This window comes from Petaurus breviceps, unplaced genomic scaffold (genome assembly GCF_028583685.1).
Source record: "Petaurus breviceps papuanus isolate PSGF00001 unplaced genomic scaffold, PetGlider_PUasm1.0 37, whole genome shotgun sequence".
Lineage (NCBI taxonomy): Eukaryota > Metazoa > Chordata > Mammalia > Diprotodontia > Petauridae > Petaurus > Petaurus breviceps.
Window position 1 is genome coordinate 87,599,737 of NW_027186296.1, and position 27,909 is coordinate 87,627,645.

A 27,909-nucleotide genomic window follows, 5' to 3' on the forward strand; every position below is an offset into this window, starting at 1 on the left:
AAAAGCAAAATTATTTGAAGAAAATGACACAGATGCATAGACAAGTCACAAGATAATTTAAATTAATTCAAATTCTCTACATGTTTTAAAAGTCATGTACAGAATGTGGAAGCAAAGGCTGGTAACAAAGGATGAATACAAAAATAGGGTATGGTCCTAGAAGAAGAGTCATAGGAATACTAAGATTCAGAATGAACTGAGGCTGGCAAGAAAAGCTAAGTTAGGGGTGGGAGGTGGAGTTTGTTTGTATGGTTTTTTTTAGCTATTTTAGCTAATTTTTAGCTATTTTTTAGCTATATAATGATGGGAATCAAAGAAGAAACAGAAGAATTATCTCTAAACCAAGAAGGACAAAGTGGAAATGGCTAATAGGAAGTTAAAAGTCAACATAAGACTTGGAGGCAGCAAGGTGACTCAGTATTTACAGTGTTGAACCTAGAATCAGTAAGACCTGAGTTCAAATCTGACCTTAAACACTTAGTAGCTGTGTGATCCTGGGCAAGTCACTTAACCCTGTTTGCCTCAGTTTTCTCATCCATAAAATAAGCTAGAGAAGGAAATGGTGAACCACTCCAGTATCTTTGCCAAGAAAACTACGACTGGGGTCATGAAGAGTCAAGCACAACTGAAAAAAAAAAAAGCTCAACAACAACAATAAAAGATAAGAATGGAGAAAGTAACAGATTACCCACCAACCTTGGATGAGTCCAAAAAAACCCAGTCCAGTTAACTACATTTCAGGGTAATGAAAGAACTGGCATATTTATAAACAGAACTATTGCCAATGAGCTTTTTTCCTGTTCTTTTATTTAGAGAATAGGAAAGGTGCTGCAAGACTGGAGTTGGGCAAATGGTGCTCTACTTCTCAAAACAGGGAATAATTGTAGCCTTCAAACTATATGTCAATGACTTTGACTGTTCGTTAAAAATTAGAACAACTTATTAAAAGGATGGTTAGTGAATTAAAAGGATGGTTAGGGTATAGTTCCTCAAAAAGGAAAAGATTATTCTTGAAATCCAATGTGGTTTCATCAAGAATAGATAATGTCAAAATATATTTCCTTTTGTGATATGGTGGATAAACTGATAGATCAAAGGAAGCTGTAAATATTGTTTTTACCTGATTACTACCAAAGTATTTGACAAAGTTTGTTTTGCTGCTGTAAAGTCTTTGCTCCACTCACTCTTCTCCTATTACTATAGAAGTAAGGGAGCAAATGGAAATCTCTAAGTTTGTCTAAAATTGGAGGAAACAAAAAGGGAAGAGACATAGTTCTGCACCAGCCTAAAACTTAAATACTATGAGAGACAGGGACTTGAAGGAAATAGAGGGACAGAGAAGACAATGTTATTAAATATTAAACCATGAATGACTACTTTTTCATCTTTAATTAAATTCAGTTGTGATTTTGTTCTTTAGTTGTTTGATTCTATGCCTATAAGTAAAACAAACAAAACCACTAAGTACTAAGTCTACACCATTGTCAAGTTCCCAGCTACAGGTATTCTGTTGGCCAGCAAAACTCCCAAATGTGGCCAAAAGCAGATTATTGGAAAAGTTTTGACAAAATAAAAATACAATACCATATAGATAACCTTAACTTGTGGTTTCCTAAGTCACTCTGCCGCTTGTAGGCTTCCATTTCTGTTTGAGTTTTGTCCCACTGGTCTACACCACTAAACAATGGTCATATCACTGGGCTTAGGAACAAACAGAAGACTCGGGGAAGAGGTGGAGTTACCCATTGGGTTTAGGGTATAGAGACATTCTGAATGAGTAACTCTGAACTAACCATGATCCTTAAATTAATGAAATAAGCAAACTGCCTAGAAAGAGGTGGAGCTATAGGAAAGTGGTTTCCCCAGAGTTTCCTGTGATTTGGTGCAGGGTACCAATCCTTTTTTGATGATCCACTGGCAGGGTGAGCGTACTGCTTCCTCCTGCCTGCCCGTTCTGGTGAACAGACTTAAGTTAATACCTAGTAGTTAATTAAATTAATTAATTAAAATTAAAATTAATTTTAAGTTAATCACCATCTGGTGATTAAACTATTTTTGTGGAAAAGATTTATACCACACAATAGAACAATTCAATAGATTTGGAACTATCCAAACTCAAAGATTATTCATTAATGGTTTAATGTTCATTTGGAAAATGGTTTCTAATAAATTATATGAAGATCTGTGCTATTTAATGTTTTTATGAATGACTTGAATAAAAGCAGGGATGAAATGTGTATTGTTTTTATAGATTCTAGAAAGATTGAATGGGTGGCTAGTATAATGGATGGTAGATTCAGAATTGAAGAAAATCTGGACAGGTTAGAGCACTGAGTCAAATTGAGTGGGATGAAATTCAGTGGGGACAGCTATAAAATCCTACATTTGAACTGAAAAAAAAATCAGTTTCACAAAAAAAAGGTAAAGGAGGCTTGTCTAGATAGCAGGTCATCATGACTTTTCAGGCATGCCATAGAATGAATTTTTATACAGATCCATGTTAAATTAGATGGTCCTTGATGTTCTTTCAGCCCTGAGATTCTGTGATGCAGTTAGCCCAGTTATGTGACTTCCTTCAGAAATAGGAGCAGGGAATATGGATGATTGAGGATTAGCAGCATTTGAAGTTGGTGGCAAGAAATTTAGGGGTGCATAGATGACCTGACTAACATCACAGAACTGGTCAAGACTGGCAAGGGAGGAGAGCAGATCAGAGATGATCAATTGGGAGAACAGAAGAATGGAAGAACTGGAGCTAACAGTGAGGGTAAAGAATAGATTTAGGAGAAGTGAGGAAGAGATAAAAATGAAAGGGCAGGGGATTCTGATCAGAGAGGAGAATTTCAGATTTCCAGATAATAGAAGCAGCACAATTTCAGGTGATATTGACATCTAATTATGATTAGCCCTGTGGCTACCCGAGGTGGAATGAACATAAAGGTGCTAAAAGTTGATGAAGATGATAAGCTGGAAAGTCACTGTTTTCAAGGGGACTTCAATGCATATATTGAAGTTACTATAGTTTGAACACAGGGATTGGAATAGAGAAGATTGTTAGTCAGGAACACAACATGTGTATAGTTAAGTAAATGCAAGATATATAAAATAAATATCAAATAACTTTGTAGATGAGTAATGCTAGCAGTTTTAGGAATTAAGAAGCAAAGGTGTCATGTAAGAGACAGTATTTGAGCTCTGCATTGAATGGCACTAGAGATTACTAGATAGTAAGGAAGAAGAGTGGCATGGGGAAATCAAGATCGTGTACAGGGAATAGCAAGCAGGTCAGCTTGCTTAAAACATTGACGATTTGGGATAGGATTATGGGAAACCAGTCTAGAACAGGAAGCTAGAACCAAATTGTGAATGACTTTAAATGCCAAAAGAGTTCATATTTTATCCTGCAGGCAATACTGGAACTTCTTGAGTAGGAATGTGACATGTCTGGGACTATGCTTTAAGAATATCAATTTATGGGGCTGCTAGGTGGTGCAGTGAATACAGCACCGGCCCTGAAGTGAGGAGGACCTGGGTTCGGATCGGGCCTCAGACACTTAACACAAAAAATAGCTGTGTGACCTTGGGCCAGTCACCTAACCCCAACTGCCCTCCAAAAAGCAAACAAAAAAAAGAATATCAATTTAGCTACAATCTAGAGACTGTAGGGTAGAAGGGAGAGATGAAAGGCAAGGAGACTAATTAAGAGACTATCGCAGTCACCTAGGCAAGAGGTGGTAAGCTCTTGGACTACAGTTTTGACCATGGGAGCTGAGAGAATGGACAGATGTGAGAGATATTATAGAAGTTGAATTAACAAGACCTAGCAACAGATTGGATATGATGGGGGTGGGGGGGGAAGTCAAGAATGACTCCAAGTTTGTGAATATGGGTGACTAAAAAGATGGTGGTGATTGAAATTAGAAGTCATTGGAAATAATGTGTTAGACCCAAGATAGGAGAGTGGACTCTATTACCTTTGGGAATTTGCCAAGCTTCTCCTTGAAACAGAACTCATCTTTGTAATTTCAATATTCTATTGGTGGTGTATGACTGCAAGTCATAGAATAATATAGGGTCCAAGAACTGAAACTGAGGATCACTCAAAGGGCAATGGAGAGGTATATGCTGGGTATGATCAGACTACACCATATCATAAGCAAGAATTTATGAAGAAGTAGACTAAAGGATGTCAATGCCTAAACAAAAAAGGCTGGTCCCACAATTAAGAGCAAGGGATAAACTCATGGATAGTATTTGTGCTCAATGTCAAAAGAAAGTGAAAAAGTCCCTCATCTAATTGAATGGACCCCTGTAACAAACTTAATGAAGGATTTAGACAAGAGTCACACAGGCTAGGCAGGCATGAATGGGTTATGGATTGCATGACTGGAGGTAATAATCACATAGATGAGATCACAGATCCCTTGGAGGAGGATGGTGATGATGATGGTGGTGGTAATGCTGATGATGATGATGACACTCAGGATGATAATTATTTTTTGGTTTATCACAGAAGGCAGAACTGGGACCAGTGGGTGGAAATTGCATAGAGTCAGATTTTGGGTCAGTTTAAGGAAAATTTTTCTCACAATTAGAACTGTATAACAGTAAAATAGACTGCCAAGATAATAAGTTATCCATCACTGGATGTCTTCAAATGGTACCATTAACCAGCTGTTTGATCACAAATAAATGACTTCAGTTCTCCAGGCTCTCAGTTTTCCCATCAGTAAAGCAAAGAAGCTTGACTACGTGATCTGCAAAATAACTTCTTATTTTAAAATCCTATGATTCTATGTTCTCACTCTATGTGCAAGTTTGTTTTTTAAGGCAAACTAATAGCTGTGAGGAATGTCACTGAAATAAAATTCTAGATGGGGGATGACAGAAATAAGCTGGCATTATAAAGACTATTTTTTTCTGTTATATGTACCTGTGTGTAAGCCAATCCGAAGCTTCAGTTTTTCCTCTGGCATGTGTCCAATCTTGAAATGGACTATGGCACTGAGGAAGTATAGTGACATTGTAGCAATTTCCTCCACATGTCGGATTCCGTTTCGGAGGGGGAGACCACTTGCTACCATGTAAGCATCACCAATGGTTTCAACCTGAAAATAGGAGTTTAACAATTTAACAGCACAATTCTACAAGGGGGGAATTAGAAATTGAATGATGCCCCCCCAAAAAAGTATTTCTTCCCTTCTCCTGGAATAATTGAGCTAGAAGAGACCTTAGATATCATTTGATCCAACCTATTTATTTTATATTTTGGCAAACTAAGTTCTCAATTAGGAAGTTATCTGCTCAAGGTCCCAGAGCCAGTTTGTATCTTCCCTACCTCTCTAGAGTGCTTCTTAAACTGTGGGTCATGATGGGGTGCCGACCCATAATTTAAGAAATGCTGAAGGGGTCACAAGTGGGAAAAGTTTAAGAAACCCTGAATCTTACCCTTTCTTCTACATTTTATTAATAACTTAGCTCTGTCATGAAATTTCCTGGTCATTCATACCTTTATTCATTTTTCTCTCTCTCCTTCATTTTATCTATGCCAATTTTTTTTTTTTCCATTCAAGAGCTATGTATCAAGTTCTGCCCAAAGGAAGGTAGATTTTGACAGCCAAAACCTACCTAGTTAACTTAGGGCTAGTTTTTTCTCAAGTCATTCAAAATCTCATTGATTCAACAATAGGTGCCTGCCCTGCCCAAGCACCACTAAATAGTTATTTTGGGACCCTTCTGACCCAGAGTGAATGTAAATAGTAACTGTTTCTCTTTTGGCCAGCAACCCTGATGATCTTCCCCTCCCAGTTTGATTTTTCATTTCCTTGATTAAAGGGGCATCCCTTGACTCATGCCTTAAAGAGACTTATTCACTGAATGGGTGTTGCTTCACTCAAAGTGAAAACTTGAAAAAGACCTTAGCTTAAAAGGGCCAAGGTCTCCCACTGCATCTTGGGCCATCTCCAGTCATCCTGACTGGTATCTGGCCACTGGACTCAGATGGCTCTGGAGGAGAAAATGAGGCTGGCGACTTCGCACAACCCTCCCTCACGCAAATCAAGTTTAATTTCAAGTCATGTCACCATCTCCCTGATGTCACGGTCTTCTTCTAGAACAAAGGATAAGCCACAATCAAGTGCCTATTAACTCTCAGGGTGCCACACAAAGTGGTGGGGATATAATGATGAAAATGACACTGTTCCTGTCCTCAAAGAGTTTATACTTTAGTAGAGGATGTAGAACATATACATCAATAATTATATTATTAAATGAGTGAGTAAGAGAGATCAAATGGAATCTAAGACTCAAGGAATGAAAGATCATTTTGAACCGGGAAGATTAGGAAAGATTTTATGAAGGAAATGCATCTGAGCTAGGTTTTTACTGAAGGAAAGGATGTCAGTGACTAGTGATGAGAGGAGCAGCCAATATGTTCTAGGAGGTGGGAGACAGAATGAATAAAAGCATGAATGGCATCAGGGAATACTGAGCAGTTTGGCTGAAGTGTAGAATGGATACAAAGTATTACCATGAAACAGTGTTGGAAAGGTATGTTTGGGCCAAATTGCTGAGGATCTTGAAAGCAAAGCTAAATAGTCTGCATTCCATGTAATATGTAATAGATGGTGAGAATCAATGGATTTTGATCAGATGAGTGACATGATTAGACTTGTGTATCAAAGAGATAGATTACTTAGGCAGCAGTGTAAAAGCAATAAATGGCAATAAATGACATACAAGCCCCTATTGTTACTTAACTGTTCTATGTGTGCTGTCATATTGAATAGGTAGCAAATTACATAGTGTAGACCCAGTGGGCAAACCTAGGTTTAATGAGGTAGAAATTCCATGGAGCAGATTTCAGTTCAATATATGAAAGAACTTTCTAATGATTAGAGGGGTCCCAAAATGAAATGAATACACTACCTTGTAAAGGTCATGAGTTCACTTGTCAATGAAGGTATCTAATCAAAGGGTTCCATAGTCATTTGTCAGAGATTTTATAGTTAAGATTCAGACACATGTACGAGGTAGGACTGTATTTCTTCTAAAGTATCTTCCAGCTCTGATATTTTTTAGCTAATCTTATGTCCTCACCTGGAGTGCAAATTATTTCAGGGCAGGCACCTCGTCTATTGTTTGTATCCCTAGGGGTGCCTAGTACAAAGCCCAATGCATCTTAACTGGTCAGTAAATACTTGGCAAATTTTATTCTACTTTTTTGTTTAATTGAATAACTAGAACTATTTTTCCCCCATATATCCCACCCCACCCCCCATGAAAAATGCTAACTTATTGCTATGGTTTTGAGTAGAATTAAAACTTCATATTTGACTTAAGCTCAAAAAAAAAAAGGCCAAATTTGTTTTTTCTTCCTAGAATTTTTTTAAGCTTGTTATTCTTTATTTAAAAAGTACCTCAGAGAAAAGCCTCACACATTCTTTGGAAGGACATTGTCTGTTTAAAATAGATAGGCTGGATGGCTAGGTGGCTCAGTGAATAGAACACCAGCCAGGAGTCAGGAGGGTCTGAGTTCAAATCTGGTCTCAGACACTTAACTCTAGTCATCTGACCTTGAGCAAGTCCTTAACCCCAATTGCCTGCCTTCTTCCCTCCAAAAAAGCAAAAAAAAAAAAAAAAAAGAATAAATAGGCTCCCCATTTGTGACCTGGTAAGTAGAGGATGTAGAACATATACATCAATAATTATATTATTGATATAATTAAGGTAATGGGCCCTTCAAAAATAAGTCAGCCCAAACAGCAGCACACTTCACGGTTCATGTTACAGTTACAAACATATACCCATGTACACTGAGAATGTGGATTATTGCCAATTATCCGCACAGGGGGTGTATGCCTTGTAGATTATCCATTGAGTTTTAAATCCTAGGTTGGCCTTCCTTTGTCACTTAGCACCTTTACTGGCAGCATAAATCTTTAAGCAAAAATTTAAGATGAATACATTCATATTCCTTGTTCTATTCCTCTCCCTACCCATCTTGTATTCTCTCTCCTCCACTCCTCAGATACTTTGTACCTTCTGATTCTTTCCCTCAACTCCCTTATAGAAATTTACTTTCTAGTTCTTTATCCATACCAAAAGTTTCATTGATTAATAATAACTTAGAATGGGATCCCTCCCAGGGGAATTTGCAATAACCCAATCAAAACCTTAAGATAAAAGGATGAGCTTTAATGGGAGGGAGGATTTGGAGTAGTAAGGGAGGCAAGATAGATTGAATGTGAACTGCAGATGTACAAGGAAGAAAATCACTTAATCTGGTATGCAAAAGCCAGCCTGTTAATAAGCCATCTCTTCCATCAACTGACGTATGCTTCAGGGAATGCAAGCTGATTTTAATATTATTCCAAGCAAAATATGATTAGAAAGATAAATCCAATGTATTAGGAATCACAACAGTGTTTTTGCAGCTGAATAAAAATGATCTGAGGGAAGAATGCTGTCTTAGTTTATTTTCATTTGCATAGGTAATAGGGAGTCAATAGTTAAGAATGTTTAAAGGGATACATCCTTAAACTTTGGATTCACTATAATAGAAGTCAGCAATATTTTATACCCTCCTACAGTTAGAATACTCTTCTGATCACTAATTTATGCCAGGGTTCTTCAGCTAATGTCCAATGTAGGCATGCTCAAAAGAATAGGGCAGGGCCCAGAACTTGCAATCAATAATACAGCCTTGTTTGTGATACAGATTCACCACTACCATTATCCTTCCCAAGTATCCATGTCTAAGATCTCAAAAAATTTTCAGTGTGGACTGGCACACAGTGTTTTCACAGTGATCTATATAACACAAGAGAGGCAGACAAACACAGATACAGAAGGAAAGACCCCCAAACACGAGACTCTTGCAGTCACATTGCTTGAACACAAAGAGGCATCATCCAGCTCATTACTTGGATCTCTTTCCAACTCAATCACTTCTGTTACCAGTAATACAGACAGTTTTTGCTTTACAAAACTGAACCATTCTGGAGACTTCTACACAAAGACATTTTTATGTAATACAAATTTGCCTCATACCACAAATCACTCCATTTAGCCTATATAACAAAAGCATACCTTTACTCAAGTCATAAAATATACTAAAATGCAGACATAGTAAATATTGTGCCATTATAATAAACAGAAATAGGAAACGGAAGGTAAAGTTAATGACAAAGAATGTACAGTACTGTACAGTAAAGTTAGAACAGGTGTACAATATATTCCCCCTTCCCCACCCACTGCACCAAGCCTTTAATCATTGGTGGTTGGTTACACAACTTTTTTTATGAAGCTATAATGAGATAGTTTGGACAGCTGACTCTCTTCTTCCTTGTATATCGGATGATAGAAAGCAACATTATCCTCAACTAGCCTTTGAAATAGTAAAATCTTGAAGTATTTGGATTCATCTTTTCAATACAAGAAAAAAAAACCCACTCAAATGACAAAATGCTTCTGCTGACTATTTCATTGTGAACCTTTCTAGTTCGACCTTGGGTTTTGAAGCTTCCCTTTCTTCTGTAATCTTTGTAACTAGCAGCTCAATCAGGTCCTCATTAGACAGTTCTTTTCCATGAGACTCAATCAACTCTTCCACATCATTTCATCCACTTATAGTTCCAATTCTTGTGCTAAATTTACAATCTTGTTACTCATTTCTTTGAACATTTCATTTTTGTCAAATCCATGAAAATTGGGAACAAACTGTGGGCACACTTTTCATACTCTCATCTAAACTCTCTCCATACATGTTTCTATTACATCTTCCCATGCCTTTCAAAATTCTTTACATAAAATCCAATTTACATAATATAAATTTACATAAAGCTGTACATACATACTATCTGGCATAATGGAACAGTTTAACAAACATCAGCAAAGGGGCCCTCAATCTCTCTCTCTCCCTGTCCCTCTCCCTGTCCCTGTCTCTCTCCCTCTCCCTGTCCCTGTCTCTCTCTCTCTCTCTCTCTCTCTCTCTCTCTCTCTCCCTCTCCCTCTCCCTCTCCTTCTCCCTTAATCTTCTAGATATAAATAGACCCATTGTGGGACAAAGGTTGATGTGCTGCTCCAGGATGTTTGTAATCTCTGATATCCCCAGAACTTAACTGCTAGGGTCTTTCTTACTGTGGAAATAACCTGACCTCTGACACACATATCTACTCTGATCCCAAATATTTATCCTGTTCTAGAAAATTAGGAAATGCATAATATCAGCACTTACCTCACAGAATTGCCATGAGGATTAAATGAGATATTTGTAAAATGCTTAGCATGGTGCCTGGCCCATAGTAAGTATTTAATTAATGTTTGCTCTTTCTGTACTTCAACAAACTGTAAACCTGCCTATTATAACCATCCAACATTTTCTGTCATCTAGTCATTCCTCCTCCTGACAAGGTGTGTGTGTGTGTGTGTGTGTGTGTGTGTGTGAGTCCTCATTTCTTCTCTTTATCCCTCATGAAATGAATTTTCACTTTACCTGGACATCAATCACAGATTCCTTCAAAAGCACTATATGAATATTAACTAGAAACTCAATACCCCACATTATCATTCTTTCCTACTTAAAAAAGTTCACTATCACACCCACCACCATGTCACAAGATGTCAGTACGGTTTTTACAACAAAACAGTCTGTGTCATTTCTGGGTTATTGAAGGGAATGGAGGTGATTAGCCTAAAGAAAAGAAAGGATCTTGCCTAAGACAATGTTAAACCTCTTTCAGAAACAGTTTATTCCTTTAAATAAAGTCAGAACTCAACTGATGAGACTTGACAAGAATAAACCTCTCTTATTCATCAAACCCTGTCCAGGAAATTAAAAAGGGATCAAATATTGACTCTGACAAGAAATAGGGCCATGTCTCTAACCCTGAGAGTTCACCATAACTGAAGTCTGCTAGTGGCTTCAGGCTTGTGTTCATAGCCCAACCAAAGAATTTGGTATTTCTTCTTAATCCTTATAACTGGGGTAACTCACCTTATACACATCATATGTTTTAATGATATTGTCAAACAAACTGTAGAGGTCATTGAGGAGACCCACAACTTGCAGGGGGGTGCTGAGAGAACACAGCTTTGTAAATCCAACGATGTCAGAGAAAAAGATGGTCACAGAATCAAAGTGTTCTGGCTCCACAGATCTTCCAGCTATAAGCTGCTCCCCAATGAAGCTGAAATAGTGGGGGGAGGAGAAGAAATTGTCATAGAAATAACCTTTTCTTTATCTACTTCAAAACATACCATGCTACTCTTTAACCTCTGTGGTACTTTACACACATACCTCTCCACATCATCTATTACATTAATGGATTTTGTTTTTAGTTACAGCACTTAATAATTATGGAGAAAGTCTGTCCTTAGTCATCCTCTCTCGGCATGGATGTTTGAAAATGGGACTTTTAACAGAAGACCATAAAGAAGGAAGAAGCATTTACAGAAAAGCTTTCTCTCTAAGACAACACACTTTCCCCTGTTGATTGCATCCCTTTTAAAAGTAAAGACTCATCTTCCAGTAATGGAAGACAGTGTGACAATCCAGTCACATACAAGCACACAAATCAATATTTTTGCTTCAATCAATCACACACAAATCAATATTCCCAATTTCTTTTGTTGGGCAAGGAGGGCAAGAGATTTTAAATGGAAACACATAAAAGAAGACATATTGCTTACTGTTAATGTAGGAAGTTCATATTTGACAGATAAACAAAAGAAAGAGGGTCTAGATTTGGAACACACAGTTGGGAGTACATTGTGCAGAGTCCAGAACAATGAATACACATTTCTTTGGATGGAGACATTAATGACTAGACTTATGAAACCAGACTGCCATCTAGTGGTATAGTTCATGCTGCTGGTTTTACCAGTATAGACTACATAAAGTGGCACCCTGCAGAGCATGTAACTCATAAAATCATGCATTCAGTGCTGGGGAGGACCCAAGAAGATAATAATAACAATGTATATTTATGTCGGACTTCAAGATTCGAATTATTTCCCTGCAAAAACACTGTGAGGTACAAACTCACCCAAGTTTTTAACCAGGGATTCTTTCTCTATATTCCTCTTTATATACTATACCTAATTGCCTTGGCTTCCTCATAGAATAGGTGCTTCATATCTCATGAGATCTCTTTAGTCCCACTTAGGTGAAAATGTTGCTACTTGGTAAGGGCAAAATTGTGTACGTGCTAAGCTTATAACTACCTGGGCAACATGGCAGACAGAAGCTTGTCTATCTTTTTCTTCTCAGACAGTAGCTGTGTGGTCCTCTCTTCCACCACGTCCTCCAGATGATTTGCATAGTTTTCCAGCTTCTTCACCATGCTGTCCAGGATGCTCACATGGCTTTGAAAGAATTCAAATAGTAAGATCTTTGCAAAGAAGTCAGTGATCTCAGGGAAACCAAGGCAACAACAACACTACCCAAGTAATGATTTGCCCCTTTGGGGTTTTCCAAATGTGGTAATGCTACAGAATAACAGTAAGGATAGGCTTCAGTTTCTATAATCATTAAATTACTTTTCATCTCTATGGTTCCCTCCTTCTCTACTACTCTATTTGCAAAGCCTCTCTTTGTTAGCCCTCCCAATTCAAGAATTTACCAATAATATTCTATCTGCTGTTAGAGAATTTGTACTTCCATTCTGAAAGCAGGTTTATTTCTGGTCGTTTTTAGGTAATGTGGACAAATGGGTGAGTTCCTTATTAACCCAGGGTTCTACAGATGGGGGGGGACTCATCTATTTGTTTCCATTATACTTGTCTATGCAGACCACCTATATTTAGGATTCCCATACTTTCAGATCTCAGACTTATATAATGTTCCTCTTTATTTTCTTCAAATAACAAAAATCTATTATCTCTTTCTTCCATTTTCACATTGTAAAAATAAAGCCCTTGTAAAAATATCCATAGTCAAGTGAAACAAATTCCCACATTGGTCATATCCAAAAAATATACATAACATTCTGTACTCTGAGTCCATCACTTCTCCATTAAGACGTGGGTAGTGTGCTTCATCTTCAGTCCCCAGGAATTGTCACTGTTCATTGTGTCGATCAGAGTTCTTAATTATTTCAAAGTTGCTTGTCTTTATATTTGTTTAATTTTATACATTTTTTTCTGATTTTATTTGTATCCCCAGCACATTGCCTGGCACATAATAAGCACTGAATAACTGTTTGTTGATTTGACTTATTCTTCTGGTTCTATTCATATTCATAGAATATCAAAGCTGAAAATGACCAGAGACAAATTTTACAAAGGAGGAAATTGGGCCCAAACTCGTCTAAGGTAACAGGGAGAGTTAGTGGAAGAACCCAAATTAGGACTCAGGTCACCAAATTCCCAACTCAGTACTCTCCGCTGGCTCATTGCCTGCCTTGTAGCTATATCTAAGTGAGTCAAATAAAGAAAAAATTTGAAGCAATTATCCTCCAGCTAAGGAATCTGAGAAGCTAGATGTTCTAAATTAATTGGTGATGTTCTAAGATAATGGGACTATAATCATTGCCCTTGAATCCATTTACCCAAATCTCTACTAAGGTTTAATTTTTAAGATAGCTCTGTAAAATACCAAACAAAAAGCTGGAGTTGGACTCACCCTTCTGGGCTGGCTTCTCTTAAGAGTCTCTTGACATGGGAGAATGTTGGTCTTTTCTCTGGAGACTCATCCCAACAAGTCCTCAGCATGGTTACAACTTTTTCACTACACTTTTCTTTTGACAGCTTTGGTCTCAGGGGAATAGCAGCAGTAGGGTCTTTGATTCTATTGATGATTTCTGCAATTCAGTTGGAGTATGGATAGCTATAAATCTTGAGAGTTTACTACCTTACTTTAAATGATTTGTTAATTGAATGACATTAATCATTAAATCTGCTAGAAATTGGAGGTTGAGCACCCTGAACATTTCATCCCTGACTTTATCATCAGGCAGAACTAGGGATTCATCTGTCCTGCCTCCACGTGAATACTCTCACCTAGCACTTTTCAGCTATTACTCAGCAATGAATAAAATAATATTACTATTTCCATCATAAAGGGATTGACAATGTATTGCCCTTTGGACACACTCAAAATCTTTCAAGCAATTTTATGGTTACCTAGGCTGAGACTCTCTTTGCTAGTTCCCATTCCCATTCCTTTCATGCCATCCATGTTAGCCACATCTTTTCCATGTTGTATACTATCTTTCTATTATGTCCACTGGAACCAATGTTTGTTAACAAATTGCCCTTCCTGTAAGATCTGTGTCCTCTGCCAAGAAATTATTTTGCAGGTATTTTGTATTTTATTTTTGATGAAGATATTATTTCCCTTCTATAAAATGTATGTTCCTTGAAGACAGGACTATTTTCTCTTTGTCTTATTACACTATACTATACTATACTATACTATACTATACTATACTATACTATACTATACTATACTATACTATACTATACTATACTATACTATACTATACCATACTATACCATACCATACCATACCATACCATACCATACCATACCATACCATACCATACTACATCTAGTATAATGCCTGGAATACAGTGTGTGATAAATTAATGATTGTTGAATTCATTTGACTATTTAAAAAGCAACTTCTGGCAATGAAGGAATCTTTTGTAAGAAAATAACAAACTTCTAATTTGTCTCTTTAGAAAGTTTAATTTCTTTACATTGTTTTGTATTATATTGAAATCCATTGATATAAATGTTCAGGAGTCTAGAGGCATTTTGCATTGAAAATTCATTTTTTAATTTTATTTCTTATAGCACTTTACGTACCATCCTATATACAAATTTACTTTAAAAATTTTGCCATATTCTATTTATCTCGGCTTCCTTTCCATCTTCAATTGTTAATTCCCACAAGCAATTTATTAAGTAGTTTGACAGCACATTGGGATGAAAATATTATTTTCAGAAAAATGCATCCATTAATGGAATAAAATGTATCTGAAACAATGGTCCAGCAGGTAATTATGTTTCATTTACACTGTAGCAGGAAGAATTTTAGATGAAATCATCTATTGTTGCCTTATAATAATAACTAATACAGATCAAGGAAAAAAATAATTATTCCATGATCACTTCTTCTACTGTCTTATGCTCAGTTCCATTACATAAAATAGAACAAAAAATAAAAATTTAAGGGCAAAAGCACACCAAGGGTCTAAAATGTCTCCAGAAATCCATTATTATCTGGGGATGTCTAAATGACTTCAGAGAATACTTATGACTTCTTCCTGAAATTGTCTTTAATGGTTAAGTGTGCAGCAATTGATTTTTATTTATTTGATTTTATTTTAGTCACACTTAAAGAGGTCTATTATCTAAGCTGCCCTGTGGGGGAGTGGAAACATTTAGAGCCAAGTGTGAATTTGGTCATAAATAATCTCTGTATCCTGTTCACCATTAAAATAAAACAAACAGATTTCTCTCCTCTCTTACCTCACCAACTCCCTCACTATTAATGATAAAACTGAGGCTTTTGTGAGTTTAACCAGAAAATGAGTAGGTGGGGAAAGCGGTGCGGTGAGGTGTTGCATGCCCTTTTTACATCGGATAAAAGAATATTAGAACTAGAAAGAACTTTAAAAGTCATCTAGACACTAACTTCTTTTTTGAAATGGGGAAACTGAAGTCCAAATGGTTGGAATCATTTAATCAAGTTCATATCATGAATTATTAGTAGAAACCTATTTTCTAAAACCAAATTTCAATGGCTTTTCAATAGTCTTGCTTCCATTTCTCTTAATTAATCTATGATTGTTTAAATTTAGATATCTGAAACTGACCTTAAAGTTGAGTGAGAGCTCCCTGAATTGAAAACTTCTTGGGGTGACACTTCCTCCATACTTCAGTAGGTTTGTGAGGATTACAACCTGTGCATACCTTCTCATATTATGTGACTCTTGTAGATGTCTTCCTGTAAATCCTCCATGGGGGTCAACTCAGTATACAATGGGACTTCTCTTAGTCTCTTGACATTGCATGTATGCCAATATGGCATGTGAACATTCCATCAGTTAGTCCTTGCTGTCACTATATGATCGATGCACCTGTGTGTCTTGTCACATCTACCACTGATAAAATATCTTATGCCACTTGTGCAGAATTTTTTATTGGTGGTGTACTGCAACCTTGCACATATCTATGATGTGTCTCTCTATTGGTGACCCACACATTTGATTCTTTTTTTTGAGACTATGGTATTCCATGACATGCAATCATACAGAATCACCTGAAAAATGTTGATATTAAAAGGTGGGTCTTTGTTTCAGGGAGAAGACATAGTTTTCCCCAAAGAAAATTTAGTACACTGCTTCTCTTATTTAATTCTGAGTCTACCTAATCTAGCCATCTAATTTATTCATTGATCTATTCTCACTTAAATCTATTCTCATCCTTAAAAGTCCTGGAGATGATGTGAATTAGCTGAAGCTCTTGTCAAGGTTTCAATAAATTTATTCACACTACCAATGTTTTCTTGTAATTATTTTATGAGACCATGTATAATGTTCCACCATGATCCTAAACAAGTTTATAATGTAAATATATCTACTATGTAACTGCTATATCCCTTCCCTTTACAGGGAACTCAAATGTTGACTGAGTGAAGCAGTTTCCAGATTCTTGTTTTCCTTATAGTGGCAATTGATTTATAAGTTAAACTTTCTTATGAAATGAAAATGGGTTAGAGTTTGTTCTATGATCCATTCCCCATTTTGGGAGATTGCTTATTTAGGTCAATCTTGAGTATATTCAATTGTGTACCATTTTTTCTTCTAATTTGAATTCTTTCTGATAATTTAGTACTGATTTTGATCTTAAATCAAGGATCTGATTATATGTAGTTAACAAACATGTATTAAGTGCCTATTTCATGCCAGGTACTATATTAAGCACTAGAGATACAAATAAAAACAAAACATTCTTTGCCCTCAAGGAACTCATTCTAAAGAGAGACAGCATGCAAACAACTAGATAGATAGATAGATGATAGATAGATAGATAGATAGATAGATAGATAGATAGATAGATAGATAGATAGATAGATATAGATTTTATATATATATATATATATAAAACTGTTATATAACTGTAATATATAAACTGTTGTACTTTGGGAGCTAAAGTTTGTGTAAATTTGATTCCCTTTCTCCTATTCACTTTCTGTGAACAGCATGTTCCTTCACTTTTGATTTTCTGGTTAAATATTTTAAAAGCCAGAGCACTCCAGGTGTCCAGAGACAGAAGAAATAAAAGTCAAGAAATCAGGTAAGCTTTACCTTCAGCCTCCTTGTTCAGGTCTTCAAAGGGCCCACATTGATTGTTATAAATAAGTTCTCTCATTAGTATAGCAAAACTGTAAACATCTCCTTTCTGGGTGCCATAAGCTGGAGGCTCCTCCAGCCGTAACAGCTCTGGGGCTGTCCAGTAGAGTTCTGCAAGCCAAAGAGGAAATTATAATGGAATGACTGACCTATACTGACTCTGCAGCCAACTTATGTTGAGGAAAATATAATAGGAAAAAAAGGGATCTGACAAGTGAGAAAAATATCTCCATGCTACAACTTAAAATACGTTAAGAGAAGCAGCTAGTTGTTTGTATTGCCTATTCCACGATGTCTCCCATATCTTTCAAGGACATGGCCATCTCATCTTCAACTCTTTTTAACCCTCACATTCCTTCACCCCAAAATTGCCAGAGAAATTTGCTTATAGAACTGATTAAGTTTTAGTGATGGGTTGGAACAAATCTAAAAGAAAATAGGAAGTCAAGAGGAATAAAGATCCTGTCATGTGAAGTTGGTTGAAAGAATTGAAAAATTTTAACCAATAGAAAAAAAGACTTGAGGAAGGGGAGGAGTCATAAGAGATGCCTTCAAATACTTGAAAGACTATCACATGGAAAAAAGATTTGCACTCATTCTGCTTAACTCTAGAAAACAAATCTAGCAACAGTGGGTAAAAGCTGAAGGGAGGCAGATTTTGACTTGCTATAAAGAAAAGGTTTTTTTTTTTTAAATAATTAGAGCTGTCCAAAAGTAGCATGGACTACCTTAGGAGAGAGCAGATTCCCTTTTATTAAATGGTCTTCAAAGAAAGGTTGGATAAACACTTGTTAGGTGAGCGGTGTGGTACAATGGAAAGAGCCGAGAGCTGAGTTCAAATCCTTGTTCTATACCTGAATAATCTTGATTAAGCAACAATGTCTCTGGACCTTGTTTTCCTTTTCAGCCAAATCTGTGAGGGAGAGGGGTTGGACTAGGTGACCCTAAATTTCCAAACAGCTTGGCATGTCATGGAGCCTCTCATACCACCGAATCAAAAGAGCTTGAAGAGACTTTAGAGATCATCTAGTCCAAGTCCCTCATTTGGAGGAGAAAACTGGGTCTTCATTGGATTAGGAAAATTAGGTTACTTGCCAAAGAGCTAGAAAATGAATGAGAAGGGATTAGAACACAGGTTTTCTAACTCCTTGTCTAGTATACTTTTGACAACACTGTGAAATTTTCCACAGATATCTTTCATGCTGTACTTTGAAGGCTTATTTTTCCCTTCTAAGTGGCTCTGAAGTATCATTTTATACTTATTGATTTCACTTGTACAAAAATGCTGGGGGTAGAGGGAAAGGGCAGGGAGAAATAATGTAATTCCTTCCTTTCATGCTTCCTTAGTGAAAGTCCCCATTGTAAAAACTCATGAACTTGTAGAGTCCCTTCAAAGTCACCCCATGAGTCCCCAGCACACAGCAACAACATAATCAGTTTTTATTACCCTCCAACAAAGGAAGCCCCCACTGTTCCTCAAATAATATTCAGAGAGTAATTAGGGGAGAAAGAGCTGAAAATTACCTAATCCAAATCCATCATTTTCCATAGGAGGAAACAGGTACAAAGAGATGAATTTACTTGCTCAAAGTCATCCAACTGCTAGAGATGAGATAAGAACTGAATCTCCTGACTCTCAGTCCAGGGAATCTTCCATACAACAAACTCATTTGCACTCAGAGAATGCCATTTTCCTTATCCCAGTTAGGAGATTACCGACATGGCAGCTAACTCAAGTCAAACAAAAAGGGGAGGTACATGTTTACACATGCATGGGTATGCATATATGTGTGTCTTCTAGAAAGTAAAGATGGAGAAAACAACATCCTATTACCACTCTGAATCCATAGGATGCCCAATTCTGTAAATTACCTGAATAGTCAGTGTTTCTTTTACTCTTTGACTTAGACTTTCTTCCATGCTTCAGTTCCCAAAGTCCAAATCCAGACAGCTTCACCTGCATTCGACTATCAACTAAACAGTTGGAAGGTTTCAGGTTGCCATGGGAGTTCAATGGGCTTTTATGGAGAAACAACATTCCCTGGGGGGTAGAAATAAAATACAGTCAATTGTACCAAACCAACATCTCCAAAAATATGACAGAGAAAATACAATAGGAAAATTCCAGAGAGAGAGAGAGAGAGAGAGAGAGAGAGAGAGAGAGATGAAAAAAAGGGGCGGAGAGAAGTAGAAAGGGACATCACTGGACATTCATACAGCAATCATTTATTCAATGTCTATTGTAAAGAAATACTCCATTAGGCACTACAAAGAATATAAAAGAAACTCAAAAGAGTATCCCTGTTCTAAAGAAGATTCCAATCCCGTGATGAAGACAAGAAATGAAGAAACAAGGTACCATAGCACAGTGGATCGTGTGCTGAATCTGGAGTAAAAAGGTCTGAGAGCAAACCCTACTTCTGATACTGTGTCATCAAGGGCAAATCATTTTATATCTCTTATCTGTTTCCTATTCTGTAAAATTTGGACAAAATAAATGTGGTACCTGTTCCACAGGTTTGTTGTGTAGCTCAAATGAGGTAATTGATATAAAGCACATTTTAGTGTTCTATAAATGTCACTGTTGTTTTAATTGCCAAAAATAAGTTAACAGGCAGTATCACAAAATAATAAAATCACTGGACTTGAAAGCCAGAGACCTAAGTTCAAATGTCCCTTATTAACTACATGACAGAACGTCTACTTTTTTTCTTCTGTGAAACAAAGATAATAAATACTTGAACTGATTTTCTGTGTCACAAAGGTATTGTAAGGTCCAAATTCAATTCAGCATGCAGTTATTAAGTGCTTACTCTGTGCAAAGCAAAGGAAATACACAAATAAAAGAGTAAGTGTTCTCATCCTCAAATAGCATATGTTATACTGGGGAAATACATAAATAGATTTTATATGTGTGTGTGCATGTGTATGTATATACATATATGTGCATATGATATATGTATGTAGATTATATTTCTATATACATAGTATATGTGTATGCAGATAGATAGATATGTACCTATGTGACCCCTAGTCTAATCCCCACCTACCTCTGGGTGCTAGATGGTGGGGCTGACACAAACCAACAAGAGACCCCTTACCTCAAAGGCCCCAACCTGGCATCTCCATTCAGAACCCTTTGATGAACAGTGACAAAGTACAATGCTTTCAGTAAAAAAGAGAAACACTAAGAGTTGCCACTTGCTTTGCCGCTGAATTCTAAGGCCTTATCATCTATCCTGCTATTGTGCCCTCCGGAATCTGGAGAACTGCTATCTACGGTGCCATGGAATATTAAAGACCCCCGGGCCTTGGCATTCTCCTTGTAGCTGAATTCTCATCTATCTGTTATCTCCCACAAATAGACTATATACTCTTTGTGAGCAGAAACTCTCAAATTTCTATTTGTATTTCCAGTGCTTAGTACAGTGCTTGGCAAAAAAGGAAACATTTAATAAATGCATTTGTATTCTATTAGTGAGTATACCACAAAGTAAATAAAAAGCAATTTCAGGAGAAGGGAGAACACTAACAATGGAAGGGATCAGAGAAAAACCTCAGCCTTAGGTAAGAAGTCACCCTTGAGTTGGCCCTTGAAGGGAATTAAACATTTCAAGACACACAGATGAGGAGGGACAGTATTAGAGACACAGAGAAACAGTCTATGAGAAAGAGAAGTAGAATATGGAATGTTACAAAGTATGGTGTGTGGTTCAGTTGGCTAGACTAGAGAATGCATGAGGTAATGGTCTGGGAGGGATCTCACAGCTAAGATAATATAAGAGGAACATTTATGGGTGATAGAAAGATCTAGAGTTTGAATATCTCTGTATGTAGCTAGCTGAAATGGAATGGAGGTGTAAATCATAGGAATTAGACCATTAATGAATTGGAGACAAGGATTTTTAAGCTACACCAACATATTTGGCAAAGGCAAGAGTAATGGTCAGAAAGAGACTAGAAACCAGGTTCTGATATCCTTGAGAAAATAGAATGACCTGGAGGATTCTAGATAACTTGAAGAAATGGTCATTTTTTCTAGCATTTATTATTAAAGAGGTGGTTACTGAACAACTGGAGGGAAAACAGTATTCACAAAGAACAAGTATGGTTTCATCAGAAACAGGTCATGACAGACTGATCTTATTTCCCTTATTAAGGGTAGCCCTGGAGAATGCTAAAATACAATGTACCTAGGTTTTAGCAAAGTATTTGATATATCCTCTTACACTATTTTTATGTAAAAGATAAAGAGATGTGCACTAATAGTGATGTCATTTTGGTCCTCTTTGAGAACAAAGGGTAACAACCAACCAATCCATATGACAGTTAGATGGTTTTGAAACTATGAACTGACTGGACTCAAAGAGTAAGAAGTGTGATATAGTGGAAAGAATGGTGAGTCAAGAGCCTCTGTTGAACTACCATCTCTGCTCTACCCCTTACCGTGTGTAATGTTGGGAAAGCTACTGAAGAAGCTTTCTGAGCCTCAGTTTCCTCATCTGTAAAATGAGGGGTTGGAAGGGATGACCTGTAATGTTTCTTCAAACTCTCTTTCTGTGATCTTCTGAGTGATTATTGACAACTTCAAAAGAAGCCTCCAGTGGAATGCTCCAGTTATCTACACCTGGTCTTGTCTGCTCAACATTTTTTTTAAACCAGTGACATGAATCAGGGCAAAGATGGCATGTTGTTCTTATTCAGTCCTTTCAGCCCTGTCCAACTCTTTGTGACCCCATTTGGGGTTTTTTCACCAAATATACTAGAGTGGTTTGCCATTTCTCCTCCAGTTCATTTTACAGCTGAGGAAACTGAGTCAAACAGGGCTAAGTGACTTGCCAAGGGTCACACAGCAAGTAAGTGTCTGAGAGTGGATTTGAACTTAGGTCTTCCTGACTTCAGGCCCAGTGCTCTATCCACTACACAACCTAGCTGCCCTAAAGAGGAAATACTCATCAAATTAATAATAACACAAAGCTAAGAGGAAAAGTTAACCCTAAGCAGCAGTCAGGATCCAAAAAGATAGGCTAGAATGGTGTACTTGGAGAGAGCTCAAGACTTTCAATAAAAAAAATAGAGCTGAGTTCAATCATTCCTCCAGCACTTATTAATTGTATGACCTTGGGCAAGTCAATTAATTTTTCCATGCCTCAGATTAACTATGGGGGAAATAATTACACCTACCTCACAAGGCTGTTGTGAAGCTCAAATGAGCTAATATAAATAAAGTGCCTTGCCAACCATAAAGTGCTACATGAATGTTTTTTAATTTTATTATTACTATTAATTAATAGCAATTAACTAATTAATTACTATTAATTAATCTTAACCTTGATGTTTTGGGCTAGGTCTAAGACCAATTCCCAAGTAGCTGAAGTTCAACATTGGAACAAAAAGCATAAGTCACTTAACAAAAGAGACTTCTTAACCATAACAGAAGATTCTTCAACAAGACAATGCACTGAGAAGACCTCAAGTTGATTCAGTTGAACAAATTCTGTTGCCTGAGCTGCCCATCTTTTTATACCATTCAAGCAACAGAGCACACCTGGGGATCCTTCTGGTTGCTTCTCATTCAGGAAAACAGTACATGATATTAACATACAGCTTGAGTCCGTAGTCCTCTGAGTCAACAAAGTCTCAATAACTTTTATGGAAACACTAACCTACATTGCATGGGGGAAGAAGTTAGGATAATGCTCCTACCATACACATAGGTTCAAGGAATCTATTTTATAAGAGAGTAGAAGATTAGAAATGGATGGTTGGACAATAGTTTATCTGAAAAAAAGCTGGGGGTTTTAGTACTCTGAAAACTGATGAATCAACAGCAGTGAAAAAAGTTAACCTAATCTCAGATTTCATTAAGAGATGTATAGTTTATAAGGAATTGATTATCTTTATTTACCTTGTCCCCACATCTGGAATATTGTTTGGTTTGGGATATCATATTATGGATAAGTCAGAGATCATCCAATGGAAGCTAAAAGACTCCACCTTCATATTTATGAGGACTGGTTAAAATAACCCAGCATATGTATATAGCCTGGAAAAGGCCACAAGGAAGGGAAGTGATAGATAACTTCAAGTACTGTACCTGAAAAGGCATGACCTGGAAGAGGGATTATACTTCTTCTGCCTGGCCCCAGAGGGCAGTATTGTACAGTGGAAAGACTACTGCATTTGTCAGATCTGGGTTTGAATGCCAGCATGTCCCCACCAAAGCAACCTCTCAAATGTTCAGTTTCCTTATATGTCAAATGAGATGGTTGGATAAGATGACTTCTAGGATCCATCTGTCTTTAAATCTATGGCAGAACTAGTAGACAAGTGGAATTTGAAGAGAAGTGAATTTAAGTTTAATGTCAAAAGGTGGGAATGAGGTGGAGGGGCCCTTCCTAATGATTATAATTACACAAAAAATGGAATGGGCTGCTTCAGGATGTAGTGGGCTCATCCTCAATGATTGCCTTCAAAGGCTGAAGGGTCCCTGGTCACATGTATTTTAGTAGAGATTCTTTGTAGGGTACAGCTTAGACAGACACTGCTATCGGTCAATCACTTACTAAGAACTTACTATGTGCCGGGCACTGTACTATGTTCCTGAAAGAAAGTCTCTTCCAATTCTTAAATTCTGTGATTCTCTTGGTATTCTGAGTGGGGGAACTCCTGAGCAAATAAATGGAGATGACGATGAAAAAAGTTGTTCTTAGGAGATGACAATATCCATTTGCTGACTGGGAAAAGAAATATATATTTGGCGGGTTGAGGGATTTTATTTTCCTTCTTCGGTTTTCAGAAAGGAAACAAAGACTAAAGGGATATTATTTGCTTTTCCAGAAGAAGAATAAGAAGTGAGCAACAGAATAGTCTGAGGAATCTGGCTCTTGATGAGGGCGTTTGGATTTGCTCAGTCACATCAAGGCAATCTTGCACTATTTCCCACTCAGGTTGTCAACTTTGTTTAGCTCTTCTTTCCTGTCCTTGCTCAAAAGACAAAAAAGCCCTGATTTACTCGTGATCACACAGCATGGACTCCAAAGTGTTGCTATAACCCACTGATATTCTTTAAGATATTTGTGGTTTTTTCCTCAAAATGACCTGTGGGAAGACATTATCTCTAACCATCTGACCACTTTCACCAGGGGTAACTGCTTCTATCCTTCTTCCTCATTTATTTGGTGCAGTTAACCCAGGCTATAAAACTGCAATTGGTACCAAGCCAAATCTAAGACATCTAGCCATTCAGTGTCAAAAGGGACATTAGAGATGGTCTCATCCAACCATTTCATTTGAAAGATAAACAAACTAATGCCCAGAGAAGGGAGGTGACTTGCCCAAGGACAATCCATTGGTAAAGTCAATACTAGAACCCAGGTACCCCAACCCCTAGTTTTGTGCCCACGCAAAGTTCTTTTCTACTATTTCAACAAGATGGCTTTATTTTTTTTTTTGGCCAAAGTGATATACTTTCAGTGACAAAGTCCCTTTCAAGGACTCTATATGTTTTGGTGGGAGATAAGAGTAGAAGTCTTATATTTATGAAACATTCGATGATAATTTCATCAATTATGTCCTTGTTAGAGAACTATGACATTCCAAATGTTTAATGTGAGCTGCAGTCCTAGCAATAAGGGCATTCCTGGTAGAGTTCAGAGCCCTGGGCAAGCTATACTATATGCATACTTCCTCCAACAATTATTTTAGAAGAAATCAAAGAGAAATGAATAGTTAGGACAGTCTCCGAGGAGAAAAGAAATCAGAGTAGAGCAGAATGCAGAGTGTGTTTGTAGAATGGAGAAGAAAATGTCTTTAGTGAAGGAAGATGATTAGGCTGTTGTGAATTTCTGGTCTTTTTTAGGGAAAAGCCACCTTTTTTCCTACATGGACTACCTCCCTGAGGCACTGTTTCTAATGAGCATCAGAACGCACTGTAAAGAAGAATGGGAAATCAGGAGACTTGGATTAAAGTCTTTGCATTACTACCAGTATTATGACCTTAGGCAAGTCACTTCTTTAACAAACATTAATTGTGTATAAGGCATAGTGCTAGATGGTGAGGATATGAAGAAAAGATGAAAGGGTTCCTGCCCTCAAGGAGTTACATTCTATGAGAGGGATGTAATGAGAGAAGTAATACAAAGTGCAACCCAAAGTAATTTGAGGAGGGAGCAAGCAGTGGTAACTGGAGGGATTTGGATGGCATCTAAGCTGAGACTTGAAGGAGGAAAGGGACCCTTAAAGATGACAAGAAGTGGGAATAAATGGGGGCAAGAGATGGAAAAATAGAGTTTGAAAATAAAAAAGAGACCAATTGCTAAAGTCCATTCAAGAGCATAGTATGAAAGAAAGAGGCAAAGGTCTGTTGGAGACAGATTGTGACTCCACCCCTAAATGCCAGGTTAAGAAGTTTCTCTTTTGTTTGAGAAGAAAAGTAATCCAAGGAAGCCACTTGTCTTCTCTTGCTCTCAGTTTCCTCACTTGTAAAATAAGGAAGTTCAACTAAGTTTTCTTTAAGGTCTCTTTCTTATCAATTAATTATTAATGAAAGCACTGAATCAAGGAAGTCCAAGGAATATAAAAGTAACTGAAAATACCATCACTGCCCTCGAAGGGAAGAGGGAAAGGAATAAGCATTGATTTAGCACTTGATATGTACCAGGCCATGAGAAAAGCACTTTTGCAATTATTACCTCATTCGATCCTTACAATAACCCTGGAAGGCAGGTGCTTACAGTTAAGGAAACTGAGGCAAACAGAGGTTAAGTGACTTCTCCAGGGTGACACAGTCAGTAAGTGTCTGAGAGTATATTTGACCTCAGCTCTTCCTAACTCAAAGCCCAGTGCTCCATCCAGCTATTAGCTGTCTCTAAAGGAGACTCCTTTGAGGACATTTCATTTCCATGAGGAACACCAATCCTATGACTCTAGGATGGCCTTGAAGTAGCCTCTCAGGAAATAACCTCATGGGTTTGAAGTATAGAACATAAGAAAAATGTTACTAGAAAATATCTCCTATTTTGAACAGTGTAGTGGATTTTCTGAGAAAGTTTCTGTCAGGAGAATGTGACCCTCTTTGGTCCTCATTTGTTTTTTCATCTGTAAAATGACATGGTTAGACAGGTGATCACCAAGGTCCCTTCTAGCTCTAACATTCTATGAATTTATAAAGAAAGGATTTGAGTGACTTTGGTAAAATGTCACATTAGGAAAAGTTCCCAAGATATGCAATAAGATTTGGCATAATCAGAAAAAGGAACCAAGATATATGACGTGTGATTTGAACTAGAGCCTACCAGCCTCAAAAAAAAATGGTAACAATAAATTTCCAAATGGATTTCCAAATTTCCAATTCTACAATTTATATTGAATTAAAATGCCATTAGCCAAATGGTTGAGATTACAGAGAGATGTGTCAACCAGCTCTACAGTGGGATCCCAGAACCACTCATTCTTCTAGTTATCCTAAGTTCCTTCGTTATAATGAAATTTCATTTCACACATTTAAATTCCACATAGCATGCCAATGCACATGCTTGCAGTTATTTTACACATACAACACAGTACTCATTCATTCAGTGTTTAGCCAAGACCAAAGAAATTTATTCCTACCTTATAAAATGTTTTCATATGCATAGAATGTCTTAGGCATAATTGTCTTTTACCTCTTTTGTTAAACACAAAGTCCATCTGATACTCACATTGACTATGTCATATGCAAAAGATAGCTTAAATATCCAATCCAATTCAATGTCAGAATTTCTTAGAATATCCTGAAAAACACAATTATTCAAGAAAACATTCTCTTGTGACTCAGTATGGAAACAAAGTGGAAGGTCTTATATTGTAGGACATACATCCAAATGGATTTCTTTATACATTTAGGTACATGCATATACATATAGAATATACTTATATATATACATAGGTATATACCTCTATATATGTATATAAAATTTGAGTCAGAAGTGGCAGAATCTGGCTCTTTGGGGTGTTTTATTTTTAATGGAGTCATCATAATATAGAACAAAAAAGTACTGCATAGGAGTTATAAGGAACAAAATTTCATTTTGAGACCTATTGATGTGACCTGACATTAACTAACTATATGAGGACAGTCATATTATTTAACCACTTTGAATGACATTTTCCTTATCTATACAATGATAATAACAATATATCCCCTACTAAGCAATATGGATTTTTATGAAGAAAATGCTTAATAAACAATTAAGTACCACAAAAAGATGAACTATTATTTTCATTCTAAATTTGGAATCAGAAACTTTTCTAGGGAATGGAAAAGCTATAAATTTGACCATACACAATGAGATTACGTCATTTTGATTTTAAGAACACTTCCTCATTCCTAGAATGTACACAGGCTATATAGTATGGGCCTTGGCAAAAAATTAAGAATTGGCTGTGACACCTTCCCCCAAAGAGGAAACCAAATTCAGGCTATTTCTAGACCTAAACAAATGAATCAGGGCCTTGTCAGTTAACCTTTTAACTTAACCCATGTAAAGAACTAAACAGATAACTC

The 27,909-nt window shown here is 37.0% G+C and overlaps 1 protein-coding gene across 1 annotated transcript in view; it reads right to left on the reverse strand.

Moving 5' to 3' along the window:
• LOC138168355 (guanylate cyclase 2G-like) overlaps window positions 1-27,909 on the reverse strand; it is a 95,408-nt gene that overhangs the window by 15,941 nt on the left and 51,558 nt on the right. Inside the window, exons 13-19 of the mRNA XM_069097397.1 lie at window positions 27,065-27,136; window positions 19,236-19,404; window positions 17,319-17,474; window positions 13,625-13,802; window positions 12,226-12,366; window positions 10,997-11,189; window positions 4,934-5,108 (exon numbers count right to left, since the gene is read on the reverse strand). Coding sequence (XP_068953498.1) covers window positions 4,934-5,108; window positions 10,997-11,189; window positions 12,226-12,366; window positions 13,625-13,802; window positions 17,319-17,474; window positions 19,236-19,404; window positions 27,065-27,136 — 1,084 coding nt within the window. The remainder of the gene's footprint in view (window positions 1-4,933; window positions 5,109-10,996; window positions 11,190-12,225; window positions 12,367-13,624; window positions 13,803-17,318; window positions 17,475-19,235; window positions 19,405-27,064; window positions 27,137-27,909) is intronic.